The following is a 27,178-nucleotide window of genomic DNA, read 5'->3' as shown; positions in this document are numbered from 1 at the left end:
TATTTTTTTATTTCAATACTTGAATAAATGCTCCTTTGTTTAAGTGTTTAAATATATTGGAGTAAATTTTGTTAATCTAAAAAAATTGTGAAAGCTGAATTTTATGAAAATGTTGAACGCTGGGAAAGGTAAGTGAAATATATAAATCACGGGTTTTTTGGAAAATAAAATATGTGGATAAGAATTAAAAGAATGGATGTAAATTAAAAAAATGGTGTTGCGATCCGCTAAGAATTCCACCACCGTCTTGCACTCGCTGCGCTCGCGGTTCAATATTGGAATCTTTCGCTTGCTCGGGTATCAATTTCCGCACGGTGTGCGGTAAAACAACTTTGCCCCATTGTAAAACAAATACACTAGTCTACATGTACACCTACAGCCTAGGTAAATAAAATGCAAATTACTTTTGCGTGAGACATAACACATACTTAATGCATAAATTATAAATTTAGTGTAGGTACATACTAGATAACAATTTTATATAGCTTATAGCTTTTATAAAATCAATGTTTTTGACAATGATACACATTTTTTTCTCATTTCAAATAATCAGGCTTGGACCAAGGCACACCTCGGACACTGGCGATCAAATATATGAAAGAGGCGCGTTCCTAGCACACGGTCTAAGCTCGTGTAGGTGAACGCGTACCATGCTTGTATGATGAGATACATGACAATCGACGCCTGTTCCCATAAAGGACAGGCGGTAACTGTGAGGTAACTACTAAAGCTTCAGTGCCACTTTCAGCGGGGAAATAGGGGTTGAAAGAAAACGCCAACTGTGACACAGTGACTCTTTGCCAGCTCTCGCCAAGGTAAGTAACTTAATTTAACCCATTTCCCATAGTCGCCTTCTATTACACCCACGGGAAGAAAGGACAAATGCTTGTTCCTGAGTAAAATGGATGGTTTTCTACTGTTATAAGTATTTATATACAGGCGTAACTGTGAGTAACCGACAACACAAGCGGCACTTTCAGCGGGGAGCATCAATCTGTGGCCATACTGTACGACATAATATTTATTTATATTTATTTATTTTATTTAATATAAATTTTATTTTTAGGTAAAATTTGTCTATTTTTATTCCGAGACCGGTACGATATTTTTAAATTACTTCTATAGGTAGCAGTAGTTTTATTTTATACACCTATGGATTATTATTATCGCAACTTCAAGAACCTTATTTTCTAATTAATCCAATATTTTGGAACAGAATTAAGCTATAAAAAAACTACGACGAGAAAGGAAGCAATTCTTTGAGAAAATGAGCTATACTAGTTAAACTTTTGCACCATTGCAATTATAGACGGTCAACAAAATCTTGGCACTAAATAAAATGGCGGCAAATTTGAAAAAATGTAGGGCTCACCGGCCAATCAGGAGGCACACTCAAAGGTTATGACAGATGGCGCCACCCTATTAGTCCATTGCACAGATAAAGAATTTCATACGTGAGAGCGAGAAGATGATGTTTGTTTTCTCTCTCACATATGAATGACAGTGACACGCCTAGACAGTTGCACAGGCGCCGCCTGGCGGGATAAAATGTCAGGGTGCCTGACATTTTAAAGATTGATCTTCATAAAGCGGGTACATGTACATTCCTAAACTTTGACGTTGGGTTGGCGGAATCATCAACGAGCCATACTAAACTTAACACTTAAAAATTGATTGAAAATGTAGGGGCGAATGTTTATTTCCCATTGAAAAGCGCCTTTACGCCGTGTCTTGCGTGGGCGACGGTCGCGCGACCGTCGCCGTCGCGTCGCATCGCATCGTCTACTTCCATATCGATAAGGTTTGATTTCGTATGCGTCGCATCGCCGTCGCGCGACCATCGCGCGACCGTCGCCCACGCAAGCCACGGCGTTATTTAGTGCCAAGAGATTTAGTTGACCGTTTATAATTATCCATACTTTATATTATAAATGGGAAAGTGTGTGTGTCTGTTTGTTTGTCCGTCCTTCATGGCAAAACGGAGCGACGAATTGTCGTAATTTTTTAAGTCGAGATAGTTGAAGGGATGGAGAGTGACATAGGCTACTTTTTGTCTCTTTCTAACTCGAGCGAAGCCGCGGGCAAATGCTAGTTTTTTATACAATACACTTCAAACAATAAAAAATAGATATGTATTTATGATGCTTAACTACCTACATGTTTAGTGGTCAACGGAAAAACCAACAGATCAAAACTCGATGAAGAGCTTTCAATCAATGTTTAATTAGCAAAAACGTATTAACAGGATATAATAATAATTATAATTATCTAGATTAAATAAAGACGTCAATTAGGGTGTTGCTTAGAATTCCATTTTTAAATGTTTTATGTTTATGTCACCCCTAAAAAATTCTCTGCCACTAAAAAAGTATAAACGTTTGTATTTTTTCAAAATTTTCCGTGTTACATTTTAGGGGTTGCTACCACATATTGAAAATTTTGATTCCTCATACAAAATCATTTTTATTTTTGAATTTTTTTTCTGTTTTTTCTTTATGATACTTATGACGAATCATTGTGTATTTGTGTTCCTAAAATATATAACATGACAGCTTAATACTTTTTTTATGCATAATATTCGTGTTTAAGGAGTTTTGAACACTGATTTTAGTGGATTTTAACGACTTGTATCAACAGTACAGGAATAAACATTATTAAAAGTCAAACAATATTATTCTTAATACCAAATATACTCAAAAATAGATTTAAATAACTTAATGCATTGTTATAGATAGAAAAAACGAAAAAAAAAATAAAAACAAAAATCGTTTTGTATGAAATAAGTATTAAAATTTTCATTCTATGGTAGCGACCCCTAAAATGTAACGAAACATTAAAAAAAAAAATTACAATGAAATAAATAAATAAATTCGAGTAGGTATAACGTTGCCGTTACTCGTCATATACATGGGAGCGCCATATCTTGACAATTATTATCATTTAATTTATGCGTTTATTTGTTACAAAATAAACGAGACTCTGGCTAGAGGTTAGAGTTCAAAAACTAGACTGTTGGCAATTATTAACTTGATGTCTTAAGCTAACTGATAGATTTTGCCTATAAATGATGATTTAGAATCATACATATTGAATAAGTATTTTGTTCGTGTTGGTGTTGTGAAAAAATTTGTGTTTTACTCGGTGGCAAAGTTTGTTCAACCTTCGTGCCTTGATACCCTCGCACTCGCAACGCACAAGATTCCAATATTGAACCACTCGCTACGCTTCAATATTGGAATCTATCGCTTGCTCGGGTATCAATATCGGCACGTGCGGTTAAACAACAACTTGGTGGTTTACATAATAAGGTTTTAATAATAGAAAGACCGAATGTTTCCTCATAAATACGTATAGGAAATATTGAGATAATAAAAAAAAATATAGGACATTCTTACACAGATTGACTGAGCCCCACGGTAAGCTCAAGAAGGCTTGTGTTGTGGGTACTCAGACAACGATATATACAGCATGAAGCACGGTGGGAATGAGTATACCGACAGATTTTAACTAACGCTTCTAGGGCCCATTTCGACTCAAAAAGTTAATATAAACATTGCTAGTTAAAGCCTTAGTTTTCGAGATATTAAAATATTTCAGTAATTCGCATGCTGAAAAATGTCCATGGTACCACGCCTTTATAATGTGACGTAACCATCCACACAAGGATGCACACACGAAGTTTAAATGCGGTAATAGCAAACTTGCCTGCCAGTCCTAATAATTTTGTGAAACTTTTTGTTAATAGTTGAGTTTCAACAGCAAAGAGTTTTAATTATTTAGGATTATGTGTTAAGTACTTATGGCTGCCATAACTTAGCACTCGAACGTAACGATTGCTCTGTATGAACGTAGCTGTCCTCAAAATATCCTTAAAAGCTAGAATAATATTATCACTATTAGTTTGGTCTTATGTTTTACTACCTGTTCTCAACGATATGCAGACTTTTCTGGTCGTGTACGTTTACTGGCCTTTAATCAGTTAGGAAACGTTCTTGACATATTATGACAATAAAATCATAACCGATTGTCACCAAAGTCAAAATAATAAGTTATTATGCCGCAACATTATTGTAATAACCTAATAGCGGATATTCATTTTGTATATGGATTCTGTAACGGAAATGGACGCAGATCAGTTGCCGAATATAGGAGACGATTTCCTAATCGTCGCACTCCGCACCATACTACTTTTGCAAGTATTCATAGACAAATTCGTGAAAAGGGCTTAAAAGCGGGGCATGCAGAAAGAGCAATTAATTTAGACTTGCGTACAGAAAACCGGATCATGAATTTAATTGTCGAAGATCCCACGTTGTCTTCAAGAGCAGTAGCGAGAATTGTGAATGTGAACTACAGAGTTGTCTTACTTGTATGGAAAAGGTATGGCCTTCGTCCATATCACTACAGAAAAGTTCAAGGACTAATACCTGGTGATGGGCTAGCCAGGGTGGCTTACTGTCAAATAATACACCAAAAGCTTTTGGAAGATCCGGATTTTACAAGAAAAATACTATGGACAGATGAAGCCCTCTTTACCAGGGAAGGAATATTCAATTCGCATAATATGCATATGTGGCTTGAAGAAAATCCAAAGGCAAAGTGGGTACATTCTTACCAGCACAAATTTTCCATTAATTTGTGGGCTGGGATCATTGATAATGTTCTGATCGGCCCAATTGAGATTCCACCACGCTTGAATTCCGCAAATTATTTAAATTTTTTGAGGCATGAATTGAATGTTTTGCTAGAAGACATCGATTTGCAAACCAGACGCACTATGTGGTTTCAGCATGACGGCGCTCCACCCCACTTTGGCCGTGAAGTGCGAAATTGGTTGGATCAAGCATATCCTCGCCGCTGGATAGGACGTGGAAGTGAATCGGTAGCCTGGCCGGCCAGATCACCCGACCACGACCACGGAACGACGACGACGATCACGGAACATTAAAGGACAAGGTGTACGCAAGGCCGGTAAATACAAGAGAAGAATTATTGGCACGGATCATGACAGCTTCGGATGAAATAAGAAATAGTAATTTCTTATTACATCATCAAATCAGATTACGTTTAGCTCTTTGTGTTGCAAATGAAGGCTCGCATTTCGAAAATTTATTATAATAAAAAGTATGTGGTATTTAACCGTATTTTTTTCCTAACTCATAGTAGTCATAGTAGTCTAGTTATCTTGCGTTACGACTAATGTGTCGATTTTGAACTCAAATTTTGATAGTCGTACCAAGCTATAAGCTGGTAGTGATTTTGACAGCCCCGCCGGTGCAAATGATATTTCAAATAGGTATTCTATGAAACTATTACGTTTACACATGCGGGTCTGGTAAAATCTTTGCCTTGCCAACTTATCTTGGACTGACTCTAATTGACAAAAAGGACATAGTTTTTAGTTATTTGTAAATTACAATAATCCCATTAATTAATAACAAAAAATACCAAATCCAACCTTTGGTAAAAATAATTTAAATTTCTTATTTTGATAAAAATAGTAATACCAAAATTAAGTCATAGGTAAAAAATATCAACAAAACATTTTAATCCCGCCGTCTATCTATTATAACTGGATGCTAGATGAGGTCCTTTTATTGAACTTACATAGTCTCATTTTTTCTTATGTACCATTCCGACCAAACTACGTAGGTTCTTGTCTGCTGTCAGGAACATTCTACATACTCCAAACGTATTTTTAATTTCGTCGTATTGTCTAAGTCTATGGATCACACTAATATGGCGGCGAAAGTCGACGTTTGTTGTCTTAAACGCTTGAACTCGTAAAAAATCAAGTGTCATACTGAAGTTCACTCGTCTCTTATCTCGTATCTTGTCGGAGCCGTTCGTGAAGTGTATAGTTTTCTTTATCACTCCTTAGACTTAGGATTTGTTCACAAGGAAGACCATCGTTAATTGATTTTTTTTGTTCCAGAAATTAACTAAGTTAAAATGTCGGTATTGGACCAATGTTGATATAACAATATTTACTTGTAATGTCACCAGGAGGCTGTTGTTAAAGTCTGTCGGTATACTCGTTCCCACCGTGTATAATATACAAATACTTATATACATAATAGAAAACATCCATGACTCAGGAACAAATATCTGTGCTCATCACACAAATAAATGCCCTTACCGGAATTCGAACCCGGGACCGCGGCGTAGCAGGCAGGGTCACTACCGACTGCGCCAGACCGGTCGTCAAATAATATGAATGTGATAAATATGAATGTGACCCAAAATGGCATATAAACCAATTTTACCAACCGTCATTATTCCATAGTTGCGTACTTTTGAATGTATGATTAAATTTTAATCTTTGCAATTGATCTTTAATATCAAATTACTGTCATACGTAGTTACGTAATTTATGACCTTATGAAAGCGAAACATACCTAAACTGAGTAGGTAATATTAGGTTATGTTTCCTTTATGTACAATAAAGCTTATACATACGTACATACAAAGCAGCTTATTTGCACACGCAGTATAAGACTCGTATGTACTTATTAAAATTAGATACCTACCAGCCGGTTTTTGCGTAATATTTCTGAGTAGCCAAATCACCACCATTTTATACCATCTTCAAGTATGTTTACAGTGTTTAGTGTCTTCCACTTTTTGCCTCCATCTGCGTTATAACGACCTAACTTACTGTAATTTACTTTTCAAGGTGAGGCCTAAGTTTTTCGAGTCTAGAACAATCTGTTATTGTTTTTGATTTCTTATAATTTTACATCAAAAACGATGATAACTATATTATAGGATGTCCATGCACTCAAGTTTTCCAAGATTTCTTCTCTGAATGTTTGTTGTCTTAACATCCAATTTTCTTCGTATTTTTTCCACAGTATGCCCATTTGCTTGAGTGTTTTTCTTTTAGGTCAATACGGGTACGATCTCTTACTTATCATGCGTCGTTTGACACTCGAAACATACATAGGCCCATTTTTACAAGCTTTTATTCAACTTGCCTTGTTAGTATGTTAGTGTGCGTCAAAAGTAGTCAAAACGTAGAAGCTAAATTTGACCCACTTCCCGGTTTCCGATTGAGCTGAAATTTTGCACACATATGTAAATCACGTGACAATGCAATATTATGGTATCATGAAGCTGATCTGATGATGGAGCGGAAAGGTGGTCATAGGAACTCTGTTATGAAACGTCGTATCCCCATCGAGTAAGGGGTTTTTAGAAACGTCTCGGGGAGCAGTAGATGACTGTTGAAAGAAAGGTACAGTTGGCAATAAAAGCTTGTGCCGAAAATGAAATTTTTGCAAAAAAATATTTATCAGTTATATAATATTTTTATTACCTCAGATGATTTTACCTATTTTCGGTATATACAATAGTGTATCTCACATGAATCAGAATTATCAAGATAATATTGTATTAGTGGACGTCGACAAACGAAACGTGAATTTTTATCTTCTTTATCGATTTATCCGTTTTTGAGCTGTGGATACAGGAACTGATAACGATAACGAAATATTTTTTGCGGCCCTTTGAGACAGATAAATATTAAAAATGTTTTATGTAGTGGGATAATTTTATAGTCATAATTTTATTTTATTAGTAAGTAAATATCTAATTTTATTTTTTCTATAAAGATTGTTTCTTTTTGGGCCTCCGCCTTGCCACCAAATCTGACCGTGTCGAAGAGTTTATTTAATTACATTAAATATGCGAGTGTGGAATATTGTATATTGAAAAAAAAAAAATTTTTCCAAAAGGAACTCGTCACACTTAAGTTAGGTACGTATATCTCCAGAATTCTTGATAAAATATCGCTTTACTACGAATTCACAAAATGTTTCTTATAATTGTCTTACTCGTAATTTCGTAAATTTATCTACCTATACATGGTGTAACATGAAGAAACCGAATAATTATAATCACGTATTCCTGATACTATTTCAAGACCAAAATTTCATAAAAGCTCTGCTGGTATAATTTTGCCTATTTTATTAAATTACCTACTTGAAAAATACTATTTTTGAAAGACTCATAAAAACCTCTTTCATTTGATATGTAACACAATACATGTAGTTCAAAAAACTCATTTTAATTTTCACGTTTACTTCCCAAAAGTGGCACATAAGTATAATTAAATTTTCGTTATTTAAATTACATCTCCGTCTTTGGATGACAGTCACAGGTTTAACATTTATGTCTGCCAAATTTCAAGTTAATCGGTTCAGTAATTTCGGAGAAAATTGGTTGTGACAGACGGACAAGCAGACACACGAGTGATCCTATAAGGGTTCCGTTTTTCCTTTTTGAGGTCCGGAACCCTAACAATGACAAAATTAATTTCAGTTAAATTATAATAAATACAATATTTGTTTGCTAAAGATTTTTTTAATCAAACTCATATGTATACTTAAATTAAAGGAAAAATGGAAAAATTCACACCTCCGGCAGGACTCGAACCTGCGACCTCTGGCCTTGCCGGGCCGGTCTTTAATTTAAGTATATGTAATATCGCTCGCAGACGTTTCTGCATGATAAAAAAAAAAGAAACTCATATGTATAAATGTAATATATTTTCCGTATTTTGGTCTCATCCTCAGTAAATCTTTCGGGTTCCGTATGTTACACAGTGTATATAGATACATATTTAATCTCGTGATACGATATATTTTTACTACGAACTCGCGTGTTTCATCCGAATTATCTAAATCGTGAATTATCATACAATTATCTTTAATACAAAAACGTTTTTACAATATTAAATACCTCGTGTCTTATATCACCGCAAATCCAATCTTATGTTGTAGGTACTTGAAAAGTTGAGTTTAGATTAGAATGAAAATCTTCATACGACCTCACTCAAGTTATCACCCGAAGGCTAATTTGAAAATATCAAAAAATTCAAAATTATCTCTTATACATTTCGCTTATACTTGTACATACACGTATTGGTGCGAGTGAGATGCACTGAGATTAATAAATTTATTTAAATTTGATACTATGTTAGTTCGAATTGGTCTCCTTGATTATCCTATACTTATTGACACATCGTAGCTCCAATTCACGTATCATTAGATTATCAAGTAGGGTGTGTAGCAGACATACTGAATTAATCGCAATAAATCGTGTTAAATTCAGTTTTTACTAGCATTTAATTAGATTAAATAAATGGAATTAAATCAGTGATTAATTTTAGTGAGAGTATTATAAGTTGTGTTTATTTATTTACTTAAAATTGTATTTTAAGTTTAGGTAAAGTTATGGAGAGTACACGTTTATTACCGGGTGGTGCTAAGGGTAAGAGTATTAGTCTAATAAGAGTAATAAGTATTGAAATAATTATGTATTTATCTATAGGTGAATTCGCAGTACATTGCGTGTTTTTAGTTATTTGTTTTACAAGGGTGCTAAGTTATTATTTGACCGCACGTGTCACGCAATTATTGATGCTTACCGCGAGTGTGGCGACTGGTTGAAAAAGTGGAATCTTGAGCGTTGCGCGTGCTTCAAGCCTTCATGAGGTTAAACTTTGCCATCGAGTGAATCACTAAATGTTTAAAAACACCAACACAAAGGAAATCCTTAATTTAAAACATCAAAAACTAAATCAAAACCATCAGTTCATTTGAAAATTTTATAATTTACTTAATAAGTATTTTTTTGCAAAAATTTCATTTTTGGCACAAGCTTTTATCGCCGACTGTACCTTTCCTTCAACGGTCATCTACTGCTCTCCGAGACGTTTCTAAAAACCCCTTACTCGATGGGGATACAACGTTTCATAACAGAGTTCCTATGACCACCTTTCCGCTCCATCATCAGATCAGCTCCATGATACCATAATATTGCATTGTCACGTGATTTACATATGTGTGCAAAATTTCAGCTCAATCGGAAATCGGGAAGTGGGTCAAAAGCTTCTACGTTTTGACGCACACTAACATACTAACAAGGCAAGTTGAATAAAAGCTTGTAAAACATGTCAATGTCAATCCTTTGGTATCAATTTGTGTTAAATTATTTTGCCCTTAGATCATATATCGTAATTATAATTAGATATCGGAATAGTCTTAGCTTTTGCTTTGTTCGAAGCAAGGTTGACCTTGTGTAAGATGTTCCCTACCAGCTGTCAGCTTTATTTTACTTGATAATAGAGTCCATTGAACATTTTAGAGCAATTATATGGTAAAGGTTACTACAATATATCTTCGGTTATCGCAACAAACTATGTAATGCGAATGCATTTAATTGTGGGCGGCAAATTGCTCATAGCGCTATGGTTACAGAGCCAAACAAAGCGTTTTAAATTTTTTCGTTACTGCGCGCATGCGCGGAAAGCCGGCAGACGCTGGCTTTGGGGAATATACTTCTATGTACCTAGGGTTTTAAAGATCTATGCACGAACCTGTAAATCTAGAGCTTTACCTACGCTAAAAATTAACCATAAGTATCTTTACTTTAGAGCATTATTACCTTTTTCTACTCGTCGACTGTAATCTGTCAATTAGGACACCACAGACTAAACTATAAGTGCTAACTTTTCAGTGTTGGATACTCTATGGCAGTTCCGGCTCAACTATAATAATCCCATTATAGTTGACTTTAGTTAACTGTAATAATTTCAAAAATAGAACTTCATACAATTTCTATACTAATTTGCGATACCTGGCAAATTTTTCTGCATCTGAAACACATTTTTTTTTATCTGTCGCGTTATCGGCCAATCAGAGACGGTTATTACAAACAATTGGTTGCTAGGTAATTCGATGTTGATACAACGGTGAACGACGCTATTAACATTAATTTTAACTTGCATGAATGATGATATTTCCGTCCATCGATGATGAAGATGATGACTCGTAGAAAAAGTAATGAAGCTTTTCACTCTCGTACCGTACTATTAGGCCACTCAGCAAGCTTCGTGGCCTAAACATGGTACTCGACTGTAAAGCTTTGTATTATATCACGATTGTATAAAATACTATTATAGACAGACACCATTATGAAGGGTTACTTCCGGTTCAGATTAACCAGACCGGAAACTAAATCTGCGATTGCCTAAATCATAAAAAGGATTGATAATTATGATTCTTTGTAAATATGATAAAAAATAAAGAACAATATAAATCAATGGATTCAGTGTCGAGTCACACATTCATGAAATTTGCGCAATTTTATAATTGTGATTAATACATACACATAATACCGACAATCAGTAACGAAATCGCTGTGACTAACTGACACAATACACAATCATACACAATCTTATAATAATGTCACGGGATCCTACGGGGCCTATCCATCCAAGATGAGCCGGTAATCGATTAATATTGTCACATTTTTTTTTTAAATGTAAGTACTCGTATGTGCAATACGACCACAAATCGAAGTAATTACAAAATGGTAATTTCCGCATTTTATAAAATTTCCAATAAAATGGATCGAGAAAAAAAGTTGGCTACCTGGTAAAAAAAAAAAAATAATAATATTAATTACAGAAAATGGCCAAAATGGAAGGGGGGCAAATTGTAAATGTCAAGTTACTAGGTTAAGAGGGGTATCGTTAGAAAGAGCTCAAATTGTACATATCAAAACTATTTTTTATAATTTTTTTGTTGTGGAAAAAAATAATTATGACTGAAAATGTAAAAAAAAATACCTCTCTCTTAGCCGGTTTTTTTTTTTTTCATTTCTTTATTTTGTGTGTTGCCAGTGCGCGAGCATGTCCGCAAGTTCTTCAACCCAGAAAGCTTCGATGCGCTGGGCTTCCGAGACACGATCAAGCTGGGCTTACTGGCGCTGCTGTTGGCAGAGCTGGTGGTCTACATCTTCCTGCAGCAGAGCGCGGACCTTGGGGAGCTGCCTCACAATATTACAGGTAATTTGTGTTAAAACACCAGTGGCCCTATTTCATAACAGTGACAATTGGCGCCCGACAGTGACACTTCGCCGTTCATTGCCTGTTCAACAAGGAAATATTGACGCTGAGTAATGTTACTTATCAACCCAGAAATAAGCACAGAATTGTCAGTTGTCAGCCCAATGTGAGTCCTTCTCCTTTATTTTTTTATTTTTAATGCTTATTGTTTAAGTGATAGCTGTTGATCATCCTTAAATCATTATTCGCCTGCCCTTATCCCAGTCATTTAGGATCGGCACGGCATGCCCTTCTCTTCCATACCTCTCTTTCACCTCTCATCCCACCATTCACTTGTTTTCATTTCATATCATTTTTCACTCAGTCCATACACCTTTTCCTCGGTTCGTCTCCCGTTACTTCCTTCGACATTCGTTGGTCCTCCTTAAATAACTCATTAAATATTCGTTTTCTTCCAGATGCCGCTATAGTCAGCATATCTCTGCTGGAGTTCCTAATGGTCCCGATCATCAGTGGCCTGTCTTCGAAGAGAAGAAGGAGTGTACTGGTAGGCTGGACCATCGCCGCTCTGGTGACCACGATACCTCTGTTCGCGCTGCCTGACCCGGATGTTACTATTGATGAGGGTAAGTTTTTAGTTTTGTTATTCGGAGCTTTAGATTACTTATGATGTAGACCTTTAAGTAGGTAGGTACTTGAAAATACTACTAACCAGTGAAGCCGTAATTTCAATGCGGAGGTCGTGTGTGCTTTTTGAAACTTATGTGAACACATCGTCAGGACACTTGAATTCTAATAAGTAAGTTGGCTAGTTGGCTAAGTGCGTTTTCACATTATCCGATCCGATATCGGATGTCGGAAAGATTTCAATAGCGGATAATGTGAAAACGCACTAAGTTTCCCCCACCTCTCGGTTGGAAGTTCGGATATTAGTCGCTTTTCGTGGCAAGCAAATAGGCGCTAAATATATAGCTTTTAACCCTATGTTATGTAGGTATCATAAAAATAAAGACGTCTTCCAGTACATTTGGCTAGTCCAGTATATTCGATGCCGATTTCTTCATACGGAAATTATTTATTTAGCGATGCAGTTACTTACGAAGTTATTTTCACAAATTCAACGGTCCCCTCACAGTAACCTCCTTTTTCTGGTTTACAGGTCTTTGCACAAGCGTAGTTCAACCACTAGCTCCTTGGTCGTCCTCAACGGGTATCTCCGCATTGGCTGCAGTACGTCTGACCATGCTGCTCGTATGTGGCGTGGTGAGCGCACTGGGAAGGGCGGCCTTCTTTTCCCATGGACTTGCGTATTTGGACGAGCAGAATCCTTCGTATAACCTGCATATGCATGTTGGTAAGTGTATTGAAAATGTAATTTCCGGAAAAGAGTAACACTAGCATTCTAAATGAAATTAAAGTCACGGTCTTAAGCCACTTTCAAGTATGAGTTCCATTCAGCAGCATCACGTTATCGTGATATATGAAATCGTCGAATGCCTCACCCTCGGTTGGAATGGGGGCTATGTATTTAATCAAATTATTTATATATATAAACCAAAATAGTAATGGACCCAAAATAGAACCTTGTAGCACTCTTAATTGAAGTACATTTTTTGTCTTGTTTGCCATTGCTAGTAAATAATATAAGTAGATTTCTATAGAACCTAATGTATTAGGAGCCTCGTCTGCCAACAAACCATACTCTGGTTTGGCAGAAGTTAAAGTTTAGTTTTAAGTTTTAGTTTTGAATAAACATTTATTTCATTTCATTATTTCATTAGACGGGGTTAATTGTATAACTACTGTGTGTGTTCTATTTCTAAGCTATGAAGACAAATATTAAGAAATGTTGACTGGATACTGTGTTCTAATTTCAAAATAACCATTCCATTCATTAGTAAAATCATAAAATTTGGCGAGTCCATCACAAAAAGTTTCCCAAATATGTTTGACGAGTGAAACATTCTCTTTCAATCCAGCTCTCTTCATCCTCCACCGTGTGATTGTCTACATCATCGGCAGCAGCATGAAAACCATGACCCTAAACATGCCGTGGCTGCAAATCCTCATCATCGCCATCAAATACCTGGTGACGCTGCTGCGGCTCTACAGGTATCCGGAGGCCATTCCGATGCCGGATAAGGAACGTCAAAGTGATAAAGGTACCACTACTTAGTGAGCAAAGGGGTAATCAAATCCAGATTAAAAAGTTTTTTCCTCAGTGTTAAGTCATAGTCTGTAAGTTAGATAGATGAATCCTGCAATAAGTACGTATTGAGCATGCTTAAATGTTTGTTTAAATTTGGTTTAAATGAAGTAAAACTATTAACAAGTTGTTAGAATTAAGTAAATAGGTTAAGTTATAAGCATAAAAATGAGCGCTAACTCGCCATCAAACGTCATAGTTTGGCGAGATATATAAAATTTGTAAAAGTGTACATGTTGTTCTGAATAATAAATAAAAAAAAAAACTTACTTCGTACACAAGATGGCTAAGGCCTGAGTACATGTCAACAATTGAAGCTCATACGATTGTCATGAATCGACGCTCCATACGTAGGTAGGGCATGCTCCCGGTATTTCCCGGTTCTCGATTTCCCGGGAAATCCTGGTAATTTTACGGTGGCGAAAGAACCGGGACCAAAAATTAGGAACCGGTGTTCCCGATTATTTTCAAAATATCCGATTACTTATTTTTTTAATTGCATCTGCATTTGTATTTGTGCAATGGCATTTTTAATTCATTGTAAGGAATATTCGTGCAAGGTGACCCGTTATCATGGTGCCTGTGTATAGCAATTAAGTTAGATAAGCTAGTAGTAAGTACATACTACATATAAGTCCGGGTGTTTTTTTATTCGCCAACAAACTGTTCCGCAGTTTGGCGAAGTTATTGTAAGATTTAAGTGTTTTGTTTTTACTTAGCAATAAATAAATAAAAATGTAAATCATTAGTAAAGTTGAATCTGACCTGACAAGATAAACATGATAATTATTGCAAATAAGCACCAAATATGATAATTATTGCTTCGCGCTCGACTTGGTGGGGGCACTGCCGACAGGATAGGATCTGCCGATAGGATCTTCTTTTTTGAGGGAGTTGACAAAAACCTAAACAATATAATTAATTTTGTAGAGGTACCACGAGGATTGTATTAACTATCCCAACCAAAATGTCAGTGTAACATAAGCACGGCCCGCCTGCCTGATGGAAAGCGGTCACCGTAACCTATGGACGCCTGCAACTCAAAGAGTGTCACGTGCGCACTGCCACCCCATTAGAAACGTGTACATTCCCTTTTGCTCTGTTAAATACACAGTAAAAAGGAGTGCACAAGTTCGAAGGAGGGTTCGGGTTGCCGACGACTCAAAGGACAATTAGTAATTAAGTCAGTTCCGTAAGTCCTCGCGTCATCAGCACACCGCACCCTCTTTGAGCTCTGGCAGCCTTACTCACCGGCAGGAACACAACACTATGAGTAGGGTCTAGTGCTATTTGGCTGCGGTCTTCTGTAAGGCGGAGGTACTACCCCAGTTGGGCTCTGCTAGATTCGAGCGTGATGATATCCGCTGTGCTGTTCCCTACCAGACAAAGCGGAATATCATTCGCTATGCCCTACCCCTATTTGGATTTGGTTGACTGACTTTTTGTTTGTTTCCAGGTTTCTTTCGTAGCTTGGCTCGCGTTCTTAGCAGCGGGTTGGGACTTGTACAGGTCCTGGCGATGGCCTTACTGCTGCTGCTTGGCGGGGCTTCGGGCTGTATTATGCGGCCTTTGTCCAGGTACGAATATACATATGATATAACTTATGTGCTCCTATTGATTTGAAAGGGATGACACTATTTACAATGTTGCCACTTTTTAGTTTTTACTCTTTTTTGTCAGAATGTACAACATTTTTGATAGGGAATTTTGGGTCTAGTTGTACTTTAAATTGAGTTGAATTTCATTTGTTTGAAAAAAATTTTAAAACAAAAGAAATGCTACTTTATTTGTTTAGGCATGTAGGTAAGGTGCACTAGGGTAATTCCGAAAGCTAGTAGTCTAATTTCGAAAGTCGTACAAAAATCACCACTATTTCCATCATATCAATATTCCCCTTTCGGAATTACCAGAGCATTTTTGTCATTCGGAATTACCCTAATGCACCTTACATGAAAGTTAAAATTCCATTGAAACCAAATGTAATTACATCTAAATTTTGAATGTACATTATGGGCGGCAAGAGGATAACATTTTTTGATTTTTCGTATGATCTCAAAGTGGTAATTCCATAAATACGTGGTCCAAATTCTGTTGATTTTATCTATGTTTGGAGAATGCTACTATTATAATCTTGCATTTTTGGTAAATTTGGTAAGTAGGTAAGTAATCACTGAAATTAGGTTACCTACACAACACGGCGTTCCTATGTAGATTACAAAATTGGCCAATAGGCTTGGCAATGATACCATTTAGATAAGAAGATAAATAAGATAATGACCGTTTTGTGTTAACTAATCTTAATCTTGAAGTGCCTACCTATTTCCTTGAGTTTTGTTTGTTTATCTTAGTACTTTGTTAAAAAGGGATGTACTTAAAATGACATCTGTGAATGTAAACAAATCAAATAAAAATCAAACCAAAAAGACTGACACAAGGAAATTAACATGCAAAATTCAATACCTACCTGGGCCATTTTTTTCAAAGTTGTCCACCCCACTTTTTTTGTAACATGGGTATTTTTTACGCGATTCATACTCAGAATCGCGAGCTCTTTCGATACTGATAGGAGAAAAAAAATGTCCCAGGATTTCCATACATTTTTCAGACCTTCCATTCCGTTAACGCCATTCAAAATGTATGAAAAAATGGTAACGGAATGGGAAAAAGAACCTGAACCTGGGATACTTTTTTTCTCCGGTTAGGATTGAAAGAGCTCGCGATTCTGAGTGGAAATCACAAATTTCCAAGTGGACAACTTTGAAAAAAAAATGGCCCACCTACTCATGCTTACTTGCATATAGACCTGTTGAACAATACTCTTTCCGCACAGTAATCTTTCTGTGGGTATACTTATACATACAGTATGTTAGTCTCACAAAAATTGTATGGAACCTTGACACGGAGGTATATTTGCTATTAGGAAAGATTGAAATAGCCATTTTTTTCCAGGTGAAATACAACGTGCGCCATGACACCGACTCTGAAACGGGAATGGTCACTATGAACACACAACTTATAGGACTAGTCATGACAGTTATTGTAAGTTATAGGTACTTAATTTACGAAAATATTTTCTTTTATGCAATAGAAGGCAAACGAGCAGACAGGTCGCGCTGTGGCCTAGGTATTTCACAATAGTGGCAGTTGTACATACAGACAGACAGACAGACAGACAGACAGTCAGACAGACACGTCAAACGTGTAACGCCCCTTCGTTTTTGCGTCGGGGGTTAATGAAGAGCCTCGAGTCGGATCCAGACTACTCTTTGAACGCAAATTACTTGCTATTCGAAAACAGATAAGTAGCAAAATTGCATTTTGTCCACAAGAGTGCAAAGAAATTCATACAAATTATAACTTGATGTCTTAAGCTGGCTGGTAGAATTTACCTATAAATGACGATTTTGAATCATAAATATTGAATAAATTGATAGATTTGATTTAGTTTGATGTTTTATAAAATAGTCAGTACTTTGTTCGTGTTGGTGTGGTGAAAAAAATTTTTCACTACACCAACTGTTAAAGGCTTACTTTGCTATTCGAAAACAGATAGCAAAATTGCATTTTATCCACAAGAGTGCAAAGTAATTTTATACAAATTTTAACTTGATGTCTTAAGCTGGCTGGTAGAATTTACTTATTTTGTGTTTCACTCGGTGGCAAAGTTTGTTTAACCTTCGTGCCTTGAAACCATCGCAACGCTTAAGATTCCACTTTTTGAACCATTCGCTACGCTCGCAGTTCAATATTGGAATCTTTCGCTTGCTCGGGTATCAACATTGGCACGTGCGGTTAAACAACTACTTTGCCCCCTTGTAAAACAAATAACTATTTCCCCTCACTAGCTCGGAAACACGTGTTTTGTTCTTTTTTAATACCAGCGGGTAAAACGCATTTTATCCACTAGTGGGTAAAGTAATTTGACCTTGAATAAAGTCAAATTAACTGCTTTGAAATTGATAAAAGTAGGTGAATCTAGTAATAAAGATGATTTACCTGTGGAGCTACTGGAAGCAGTGATAAACGCATCTTTTGCGTTGTAGTTTCCTCGCTACAGTGAGGGGAAAAGTTTTGTGTTACACTCGGGTGCAAATGTATTTTACTTCTCGTGTGTTTAAAAACTCGCAAGTTCAGGATTCTATTCTCGAACCACTCGCTTCGCTCGTGGTTCAACTATAGAATCCTTTCACTTGCTCGTTTTTCAATTTCACACTCGGCGTTAAAATACAACTTTGCCCCCTTGTATAACAAATAACTATCGTTTCACTCGGTGGCAAAGTTGGTTTAACCTTCGTTCCTTGAAACCCTCGCAACGCTCAAGATTCCACTAATATTGCACTATATATATTCCAGAATATTTGAATCTTTCGCTTGCTCGGGTATCAATATTGGCACGTGCGGTTAAACAACAACTTTGCCCCCTTGTAAAACAAATAACTATTGTTTCTAGAACGCATTATTAGAGTTGGCTTCAACTGCTGGTGGTCGTGGTCTAGCGGTAAGAGCGTGCGACATCCAATCCGGCGGAGGTCGCAGGTTCGAACCCAGGCTTGCATCAATGAGTTTTTCGGAACTTATCTGTGAAATGTCATTTAATATTTGTCAGTCGCTTTTCGGCGAAGGAAAAAATCGTGAGGAAACCGTACTAATTCCAATAAGGCTTGGTTACCCTCGGGTTGGAAGGTCAGATGGCAGTCGCTTTCGTAAAAAGTAGAGTCTACGCCAAATCTTAGGATTAGTTGGCAAAGCGGACCCCAGGCTGCCATGACCCATGGCGAATGCCGGGATAACGCAAGGAGGATGCTTATAAACCTATATCTCTTATAATTACAGCTAGCTGGCTACATCTACACGGCTCCTGTTATGCCGAAATTTGACCGCAAAGCAGCCGTCGGCAGCAGCGCAAGAATGTGTTTCCTAGCCACTATCTTCTACGTTGTCATGACAGCGGCCCTGGGCTGCAATAGAGGGCCGGTTGGCGGGCTGACCGAGCTGAATTATACTCAGCCTGCTTGTGGACAATTCTGCGGGTAGGTTTTAAAGAAGTACTGGGTACAAAAGGCCCAAGTGGACGTTCGGAGCATTCGGTTCGACGGGGCGGACTCGCCCGTGTGCACGGCTGCACGCTATGCAATCGACTCAGGACACCTACCTATATGAACTTCAATTATTTGACAATTGACATGCACGCCCCATATGTATAAACGTGCACTCAGGGGCCCATTTCTCGAAGCTACAAGTACAAGTTACAATTTACAAGTCGTCGCTGCGCGTGCAAAGTTCGCTATGTGTTTTTAACCTACTTTACAGGAGACACAAAAAACTGTTTATTTCGGCAATTATTGAACATAAACAAATCAATATTTTTATGGAATAAGTATTTTCACTTTTGCATACATTAAGAAATTACTTGAAATTATATTTTAGTTATTATAAGGTTAAAAAAATATTTTTTCATAAATATGTTACATAGCGATTAAAATTTGAGTCGTAAATAACCGGTATGTGTCTTACAATCACATAACTAGATTTTATTCTTAAGGAACAAAATACAATTTGTGCACTTTATCGTCACATAGTTATTTAATCATATGATTTGAATCAACTATGTTGTTGTTTATTTGTAATTTATCAATTCATTTTCGAATTAATTATTTCAGAAAAACCACGAATTAGAACTATACGCTTAAATTGTGTATTAACTAACCATAATAAAAAACTCGATTAAATTAATATATTACTACCAATATATTACAACTATAATAATATATTTATTCCATTATTTTTTATGAATGGTGGTTATTTCAGTTACAAAGTTGCTCAATGCGGTATTATGTAAACATTTATGTATTGAATAAGTTTTCATTATGCATGTTTAACTTGAAAAAACCGGATAATGCTAGTCTGGCTCGAACACCGAAGGTTACGTGTACATTTTACATTTTTTTTTCTCAAAACTATATTAATAATCATGTACTGATGTATAGTGTAATACGATTTATTTTCCAAATTTCATAGTTTAGGTCAACCGGAAGTACCCTATTAATTTTGACTTCCTAGAGAGTGTAGTATTTTTTTCAACTTAATTAACCTATTTTGTATTTACCTACTTAAAAATGAGGCTTTTTTACAGCTTCAAGGAACGGTACAGTACAGTACACTTGAGTATAGGGTTTTTCCGAAATAAAGAATATTGCCAAATAGATAAACAGATTGACAACAAAGTACACAATTGTATAAGGGTTCCATATTTCCCTTTTGATCCGAAAAAGATAAAAAATCTTTGTCATTCAAAACTTTATGTGATTTCTCAAGTCAGCGTTTTTTCATTTATTAAACATTTCATTTTCATTAATTTATTTTAAAATGTTTCCAGAAAGGATAGATAGATCTTATCACACAAAATTTCATACAAAACGATGTCTTACCACTTCAAGGCAATGTTAAATCACTTGCTGTTTTTTTGAGTTATTTAGCATAAATTTATCTTATTTCAATATTTTGTAATATAAGTACGTTGACACACACTGAACCCTATACGAAATTTGTCAGTATACTAAACACTAATAAATTTCTACCAGTTAATCTTAAAAATCAATTTGAAATGATTCATTTTTAACAAATATTAAAAAATAACTATTCGGTCAGAGTGAGTACTTTCAGACATAGTCTCAATAAAAAGGGAAACTACACTCTCTGCCTCATTTATAGAGGTTATACTTGACGACAAACCCACCTACCATACACTATTTAAACAAGTTTTAAGAGAGTAGGCTAGATTTTTATAAGAAAAGCCCTGCTATGTGACGCAAAATACACGATCTGGAAACATTCACGATTTCTACAAATAGTACAAAATTATCGCTATGTATGAGATTGTACAAATCGGGCACAAACATCTAACACATCTTTTTATACAATATTTCCGAAAATATAGCTATGTGTCATAATTCACATAGCAGGCGCAATTCCAAAACTGCTGTTATAAGAAGATAATGTAGTTATGTGATTTATTGCAGTTAGCGATTATAGGAAGAACATTCAATGTATGGGCATCACATATCTACTTTTGATAAAACCTGTAATACTGAAATGAGCTCGACGCTGTTTTTGGAGCATATGTATTTAGAAATAAGGTTTAAAATGGCATTGAAAACGAAAAATCGCTAAAAATCACATAGCGAATTTTGCACGCGCAGCGACGAAGTGCTTGTCAATGTCTAATCTGACAGTTTGGAAAGAGACTTCCGCTTGTAACTTGTAACTTTCAGTTTTGAGAAATGGGCCCCTGGGGCACGTTTCTCGAAAGGTACAAGCCTTGTATTACAAGTGTGTTTCCATGACAACCCATACGATTTGACAGTTCGCGCACTTGCAATACAAGGCTTGTACTTTTCGAGAAACGGGCCCCAGGCCTCACACTAAGACTATGCGGTGTCGATAACGTTCTGCAGGGTTAGCACATGATTGTCGCGAGAGTATGTCGCCGCCGAGTAGGTACCCGTCCTTATGTCATTTAATACAATTTAGAAGAAGACGGATAGTCTATCTCGCGGCGACATACTCTCGCGATCTTCTTCTTCCTCGTTCCCTCAATGCTGAGGATCGCGACCACAAGTAGCGTGTCTCTATTGAGCGCGGTCATAAGCCACTATCTCTCGCGATAATCATGTGATAATCTTTAATCCTGAAAACTTTTAATCCTGTGTCGAGAGATGGCATGCAGTCTTTGCACTGTGACTACACAGTTTACTTTGAGAGTAGGTAACAATACACGGTAGGAATGAGTATACCGACAAATTTTAACAGCGTATCGTATTCCTGATCCCATTTTAAGACTAAAATGTCATAAACTTTTCTGGATTTTGCCTAGTTTCATACATACTCGATCCCCTTTGTTTGTACCTATAAAATAATACTGTGGCTAAACAAACTTTACCATTTTTTAGTTGCGATCGGCCATGGATGGAGTTTGCTCCCGTCTGCGTGACTGAGCAGATGACGACGTATTTCTCTTCGTGCCACGCCGGCTGTGCTACGACTGACACAGTCAATAATATTGGGTAAACACTCTTTTATATTTTTATACCACGTCGATGACAAACAAGCATACGGTCCGCCTGGTGGATAGCGGCCACCGTAACCTATGGACACCCAAGCGCGGATCCAGCTTCTTGCCCAGGGGGGGGGGGTCACGTGGTAATGGCCCAGGGTCCCAGGGGGGGGGGGGTCACGTGGTCTATTTGTACGGCCAACTTAGGCTCCAGGTCATGACCCCCATGACGTGCATGTGGACGTCTGCAACGGCTGCAACTCAAGGGGTGTCACATCGTTGCCGACCCATTAGAAACTTGTACACTCCTTTTTGCTGTGTACTTATTTCTAATGTGTACATATTTCTAAAGTGTTCGGGGTGCCGACGACTCAAAGGACAATAGACGGAACAAACTAGTTTCGTAGGTAGTCCCATCGTCAGCACACCGCACCCTCGTTCGTTGGGCTCTGTGTTGAACATAATAGATCATCTGTTATAGATATTCATGATTGTCTATGCTATATATTAGCTATGGTATTAAAAAGTAAAGCGAGATCTTTCTCTTTTCTCTAAGCTCACGCTCAAGCAGCACCATGTAAGATTTGTGTCGTCCCCGTTTACTTTACTTTATTTTAATTAATTATTTTTTATACGTGCCCTTTACACACATGATTAATTAATTTTATTATAATGTATAGTGTGTCAGTTTAACTGAGCTAAATAGACCCTATATAATTTAAATGTGAAGTATCATTTCGCCATCCCGTAATCTCAGTGTCCAGTGCCTGGCTTCCCTGTGTGTCCTGTACCTCTGCTGATTTCCAACACTCTGGCAGCCTTACTCACCGGCAGGAACACAACACTTACTTTTGTAACCATGATTCTTTTGCAAATCATACAAACGTCTAATTGCCCAAAAGTTTCCAACTGGGTTTTTGGCGAACTATGTATTTTACTAATTTATTGGTTCTGTTTCAGGGTATATTCGAACTGCACATGCGCGCCGGGCGGTTTGGTCACCAGAGGCGCGTGCGACGACGGCTCGTGTGCGAGCGCGTACAATTTGCATCAGATGTTCTATTTGCTCGTCTGCATGGTCAGCAGTAAGTTCAAATTCTTGACTAAACCAAAATTACAAGTCTTCTCCTTCTTTTCCTGAGTATATTCGCGTCCACTGCTGAACATATGCCTCTTTCATGGATTTCCCTTCCGTTCTATATGCGGCGGTTCTGTGCCAGTGGCGGAAACTACAAGTGGCGGCAGGAAACTCGAGCGCTGACCGTTATTGCGCAGAAGTCAGAAACAGGTCTCTCATGGAAGCTACAGGGCCGAAGGGTATGCGTCCCCATGCGCAGCTATCCCCTCCACATTTCACTCAACGCTAAACTTACGTGCCGCTACTAGTACTGGCCTTTGCTCCTATACGGTTTATGGTAGGCTTGTGCCGTTTCGTTCGTTGATCGGAGCGCTCCGATCTCGTTCAATCGCTCCCACGAACTAGTTCGCTCTTTTAGGTCTTTTGCTCATTTAGTTCAGACAGACCAGTGACCACTGCGGTCGGAAAGATCAGAATGAATGGGACCAAATAGTGTCAAAATGATATGAATAGTCAACAGATAGTAACATTCCGGGCCGAAAGGTTGTAAGTAACCGAAGTTTAATATGAAAACTTGACTTTTTTGTTGCTCTGCTAAGTAGCTCTCGCTCTCGGTCGGCGCAGTCACACACTCGTTCTTGATACAAACCGCTCGCGTTCGCCGATCCTATATACTGAACTAAATGAGCAAAGACCGATTCTCAGAGCACGGAAAGATTCAGTTCATTTCGGTCATTGATGGGATTTTATTCCTAACAGTTCATAGTTCGTGAACGACACAAGCCTAGTTTATGGTGCAACCTATGCGAGAGCCACGAAGCTGACAAGGGAAGCTTAAAACTAGTTAAAACTGATTGCGACGTTTGGCTACGGTGCCTTCTTTCTCTTTTGTCTGAAGTGCCGTTTTATCGACGAACGCGACCATTTCAAATAACCTAAAGAATCTTAAACTATCAAGTATCTTCCACATATGCGATGATGGCTCGTGTGCGAGCGCGTACAGTTTATACCAGATGTTATACCGCCCTTGTGCACGCTATGCAGCGTGGACTCAGAACACTTGTATGATCTTCAATTGTTTGACATGCACGCACGCCTCGCTGCACGCCCAATATGCACTGCACGTGCACTAAGGCCTTACACTTATTGTTTCCAGCTCTGGCGTTCATATGGCAGACCACCATATTACTGGAGTCAGTGGAAAAGCGCGACGTAGCGATGGCAGTGGGTGTCGCGTCGAGCGTTGTGTCTCTCGTCGCGTTTGTGGGGGCCCATGGGTTCTACATGGGGATTAGCTGTGAGTATACACCAACATTGTATTGGGAACAAGAACTCCGGATCTGTATCATCAACAATAGTACCATTTTTATGTGGAAAATACTTGAAGCGTGTCATTTCGATTATGGTATGCTGAGGGATCATTGGAACAATGTCCACTATTGTAAGCCGATCATGTAGATTCGGTAGCCCTATCCCAAAAACTGTTTAAGGGTTATGCTCAATGTTTCATGGTTGAAATATTATCTATCTTGAATGTGACGTGGAACTGTAGGGTAGGTATGTCTATATTTTTTGTATCCACTTCTTTGCCCACTCACGAGTGTCTACAAAATTTTTGTTTCCAGTATTCACATGCGCGTTTTCCCGAGGCTCCAAGTGTATCCTCCAAAACGACTACTTCACGCCCTGGGTAGGGTACACCAGCGCCGTCCTGGCTGGCCTGGCTTTCATACTCACTATCATCTCCTGTGTCATCCTGAGACGACAGAAGGAACCCAAGGAAGAAGACATGGACCTTGGATAGTGCAAGGATAGTTTAGATGTAAACCCTGATCTTACTGAAGCAAAAGACTTGTGGTTTAAAGTAGCTACTTTCTTCAGAATTTTCACTTCGCACCCTAGATGGGCTAATTACACCAGCGCCGCTCCTGACTGGTGTGGCTTTCATACGCACTGTTATCTCCTGTGTCATTCTGAAAAGACAGAAAGACCCGAAGGAAGAAGATATGGACCTTGGATAGTGCAAGAATCTTGGTTTAGATGTAAACTCTGAGCTTACTCCAACAAAACAAAGACATTGTATTTGTGGTTTAAAGTGCTTTCTTCACAATTTTCACTTCACATCCTGGGTAGGCTATATCAGCGAAGTTCTACCTGGTCTGGCTTTGATCTCACTGTCATCTCCTGCGTCATTCTCAGAAGACAGAATGAGTCGAAGGAAGATGGAACATTAAGAAAAAAATATGTGATAAAAAAGGTGCATTGACCTCCCAAGAAGACTTTAGTGGCATGAGCTGTTTTATTCTGTGAAAGTGTGTGTATAGTGCGTAAAAGTACCTAGACTGTAGGTATATACAGTTGATAAGGCGTGTTCAGATATTTTTGTGCGACCCGGCCGCTCAGATATACCTGATGGCGAATGTACAATAAAAATAGATAGCTAAGTATTTAATTGGTTACCACATAAATATTTATAAATATTAAGTAGATTAGAAAGGTAGGTACTGAAAGTATCAATTAATCTGTAAGTACGATAAGTAAATTTATATTTTGTATATAAATATTGAACATGAATCATGTGTTTTTTTTCACAAGATGCTTTATGAAACTATAGGTACCTACACCTACCTTGGAAATACTTGCTACTCCACGTAGAATAGACAACAGGTACAAATAAAAAGAAATGTAGGCGCGGATAGTCGATTTCCTAATACAGAAAATGCAAACTTTCCGATTTTTTACTTAATCAAACAAAGTGGATGTGTATCAGTATATTTCTCGAAAAAACATTTGTAATTAGTTTGTTCCTAAATGCTTCTTACACATCGAGTACATACCCTAATAGAGTAGAAATGTTATTCAATTTGTTCGAGAACGATTCCGCCAACTCGCAGCTACTCATATCCCCTCTCACTGCGCTCCCATTGGCTGATACAAGGTCAAGTGATAGGTGCTAGGGATGAGGTAGTGCGTAAGTAAGGTTTATCGATAACGATATTTTAACCCCTTACGCGCTTTATGCACCACCGTCTGTGCAAGCCCCAAAAGTCTGTAACATTACATGCACACACGGTGGAGCAAAAATCTGTTACATAAAACACGGTATACAAAAAGGGAAAACTATTTCTTGGAAGTAAAAATGGTATAGTTCGTGGTCTCACAAATGGTCTCGTCGGAAGATCAGCGCTGACCTCCGGGTCAGCATTATGCTGAGACGGGACCTTTTCGCAATAAACTTATTAATCCCTTGTACGTTTGTAGTTTTAGTAATACTGTTTTTTTGCATATTGTGTAGTTTTAAGTTTGTTACGAATAAATATTTTGATTGATTGATTGATTGATTGATATAATAATCAGATTATAATTATTTTAAGTAAAAATCATGAAATTTTCCAATCCCTAATTATGTATCTTCGATTTTTTCAAGTTGTGTTTTTTATTTCGATTTAAATAGCAATTTATTATTTTACAAAGTACTTGAACGTGATATTTAAATTAATACATATATCAGATAGAGATTTTACGAAATCGTGTCACCTAAATATACCCAAAACTATCTAATTACACCTAAGAATTAGGTACCTAATACATCAGTACATATAATCAATCAAGCTTAACATAATCGATAATATACAATTATTCGACATAAACCGTTAATTTAATGCAAACATAAGTGCAAGATAACTTTCTCGTTTGTTTATTTAAATAGAGTGTGATCATTATGTAGTAGGTACATACAATAATATTCCTTACTCATTACTTAAATATCGATACACCACTTGATGCTATAAATTAAGCATGTACAACACTAGTGCAGACTGGAAAGAGACGGTGTGATGTGAATTGAGTTACGTGGAAGCAAGAGATAACGACATACGTCTAGCCTGCGTCATCACCTTTCACTTTTGTTGTCCAGTTTAACTTGATCTCTGGACAAAATTTAATATAAAGTAGTTTATAATTTAAAATCGTAACTTACCGATGAAA

The 27,178-nt window shown here is 37.3% G+C and overlaps 1 protein-coding gene across 3 annotated transcripts; it reads left to right on the top strand.

The window, feature by feature from the left end:
• LOC125231187 (solute carrier organic anion transporter family member 2B1-like) lies at positions 1 to 25,765 on the top strand. 3 transcript variants are annotated; one of them, XM_048136567.1, is made up of 8 exons: positions 1 to 128; positions 11,690 to 11,854; positions 12,313 to 12,480; positions 13,014 to 13,208; positions 13,834 to 14,016; positions 15,517 to 15,637; positions 17,010 to 17,099; positions 18,894 to 19,032. In XM_048136567.1, the coding sequence occupies exons 1-7, from the start codon at positions 104 to 106 to the stop codon at positions 17,011 to 17,013; spliced, it is 861 nt and encodes a 286-aa protein (XP_047992524.1). In that variant the 5' UTR covers positions 1 to 103; the 3' UTR covers positions 17,014 to 17,099; positions 18,894 to 19,032. The 3 variants fall into 3 exon arrangements, with proteins under 3 accessions (XP_047992524.1, XP_047992515.1, XP_047992532.1); XM_048136558.1 differs by lacking the exon at positions 1 to 128 and adding an exon at positions 9,070 to 9,273; XM_048136575.1 differs by lacking the exons at positions 1 to 128; positions 11,690 to 11,854; positions 12,313 to 12,480; ... (1 more) ...; positions 13,834 to 14,016; positions 15,517 to 15,637 and adding exons at positions 22,010 to 22,123; positions 23,074 to 23,198; positions 24,348 to 24,488; positions 24,817 to 25,765 and having other exon boundaries at positions 17,011 to 17,099; positions 18,894 to 19,090.
• The last annotated feature ends 1,413 nt before the right edge of the window (positions 25,766 to 27,178 follow it).

This window comes from Leguminivora glycinivorella, chromosome 1 (assembly GCF_023078275.1).
Source record: "Leguminivora glycinivorella isolate SPB_JAAS2020 chromosome 1, LegGlyc_1.1, whole genome shotgun sequence".
Classification (NCBI taxonomy): Eukaryota; Metazoa; Arthropoda; class Insecta; order Lepidoptera; family Tortricidae; genus Leguminivora; species Leguminivora glycinivorella.
The sequence above is the reverse complement of the archived record's forward strand: the minus strand, read 5'-3'. Positions and strand labels throughout refer to the sequence as shown.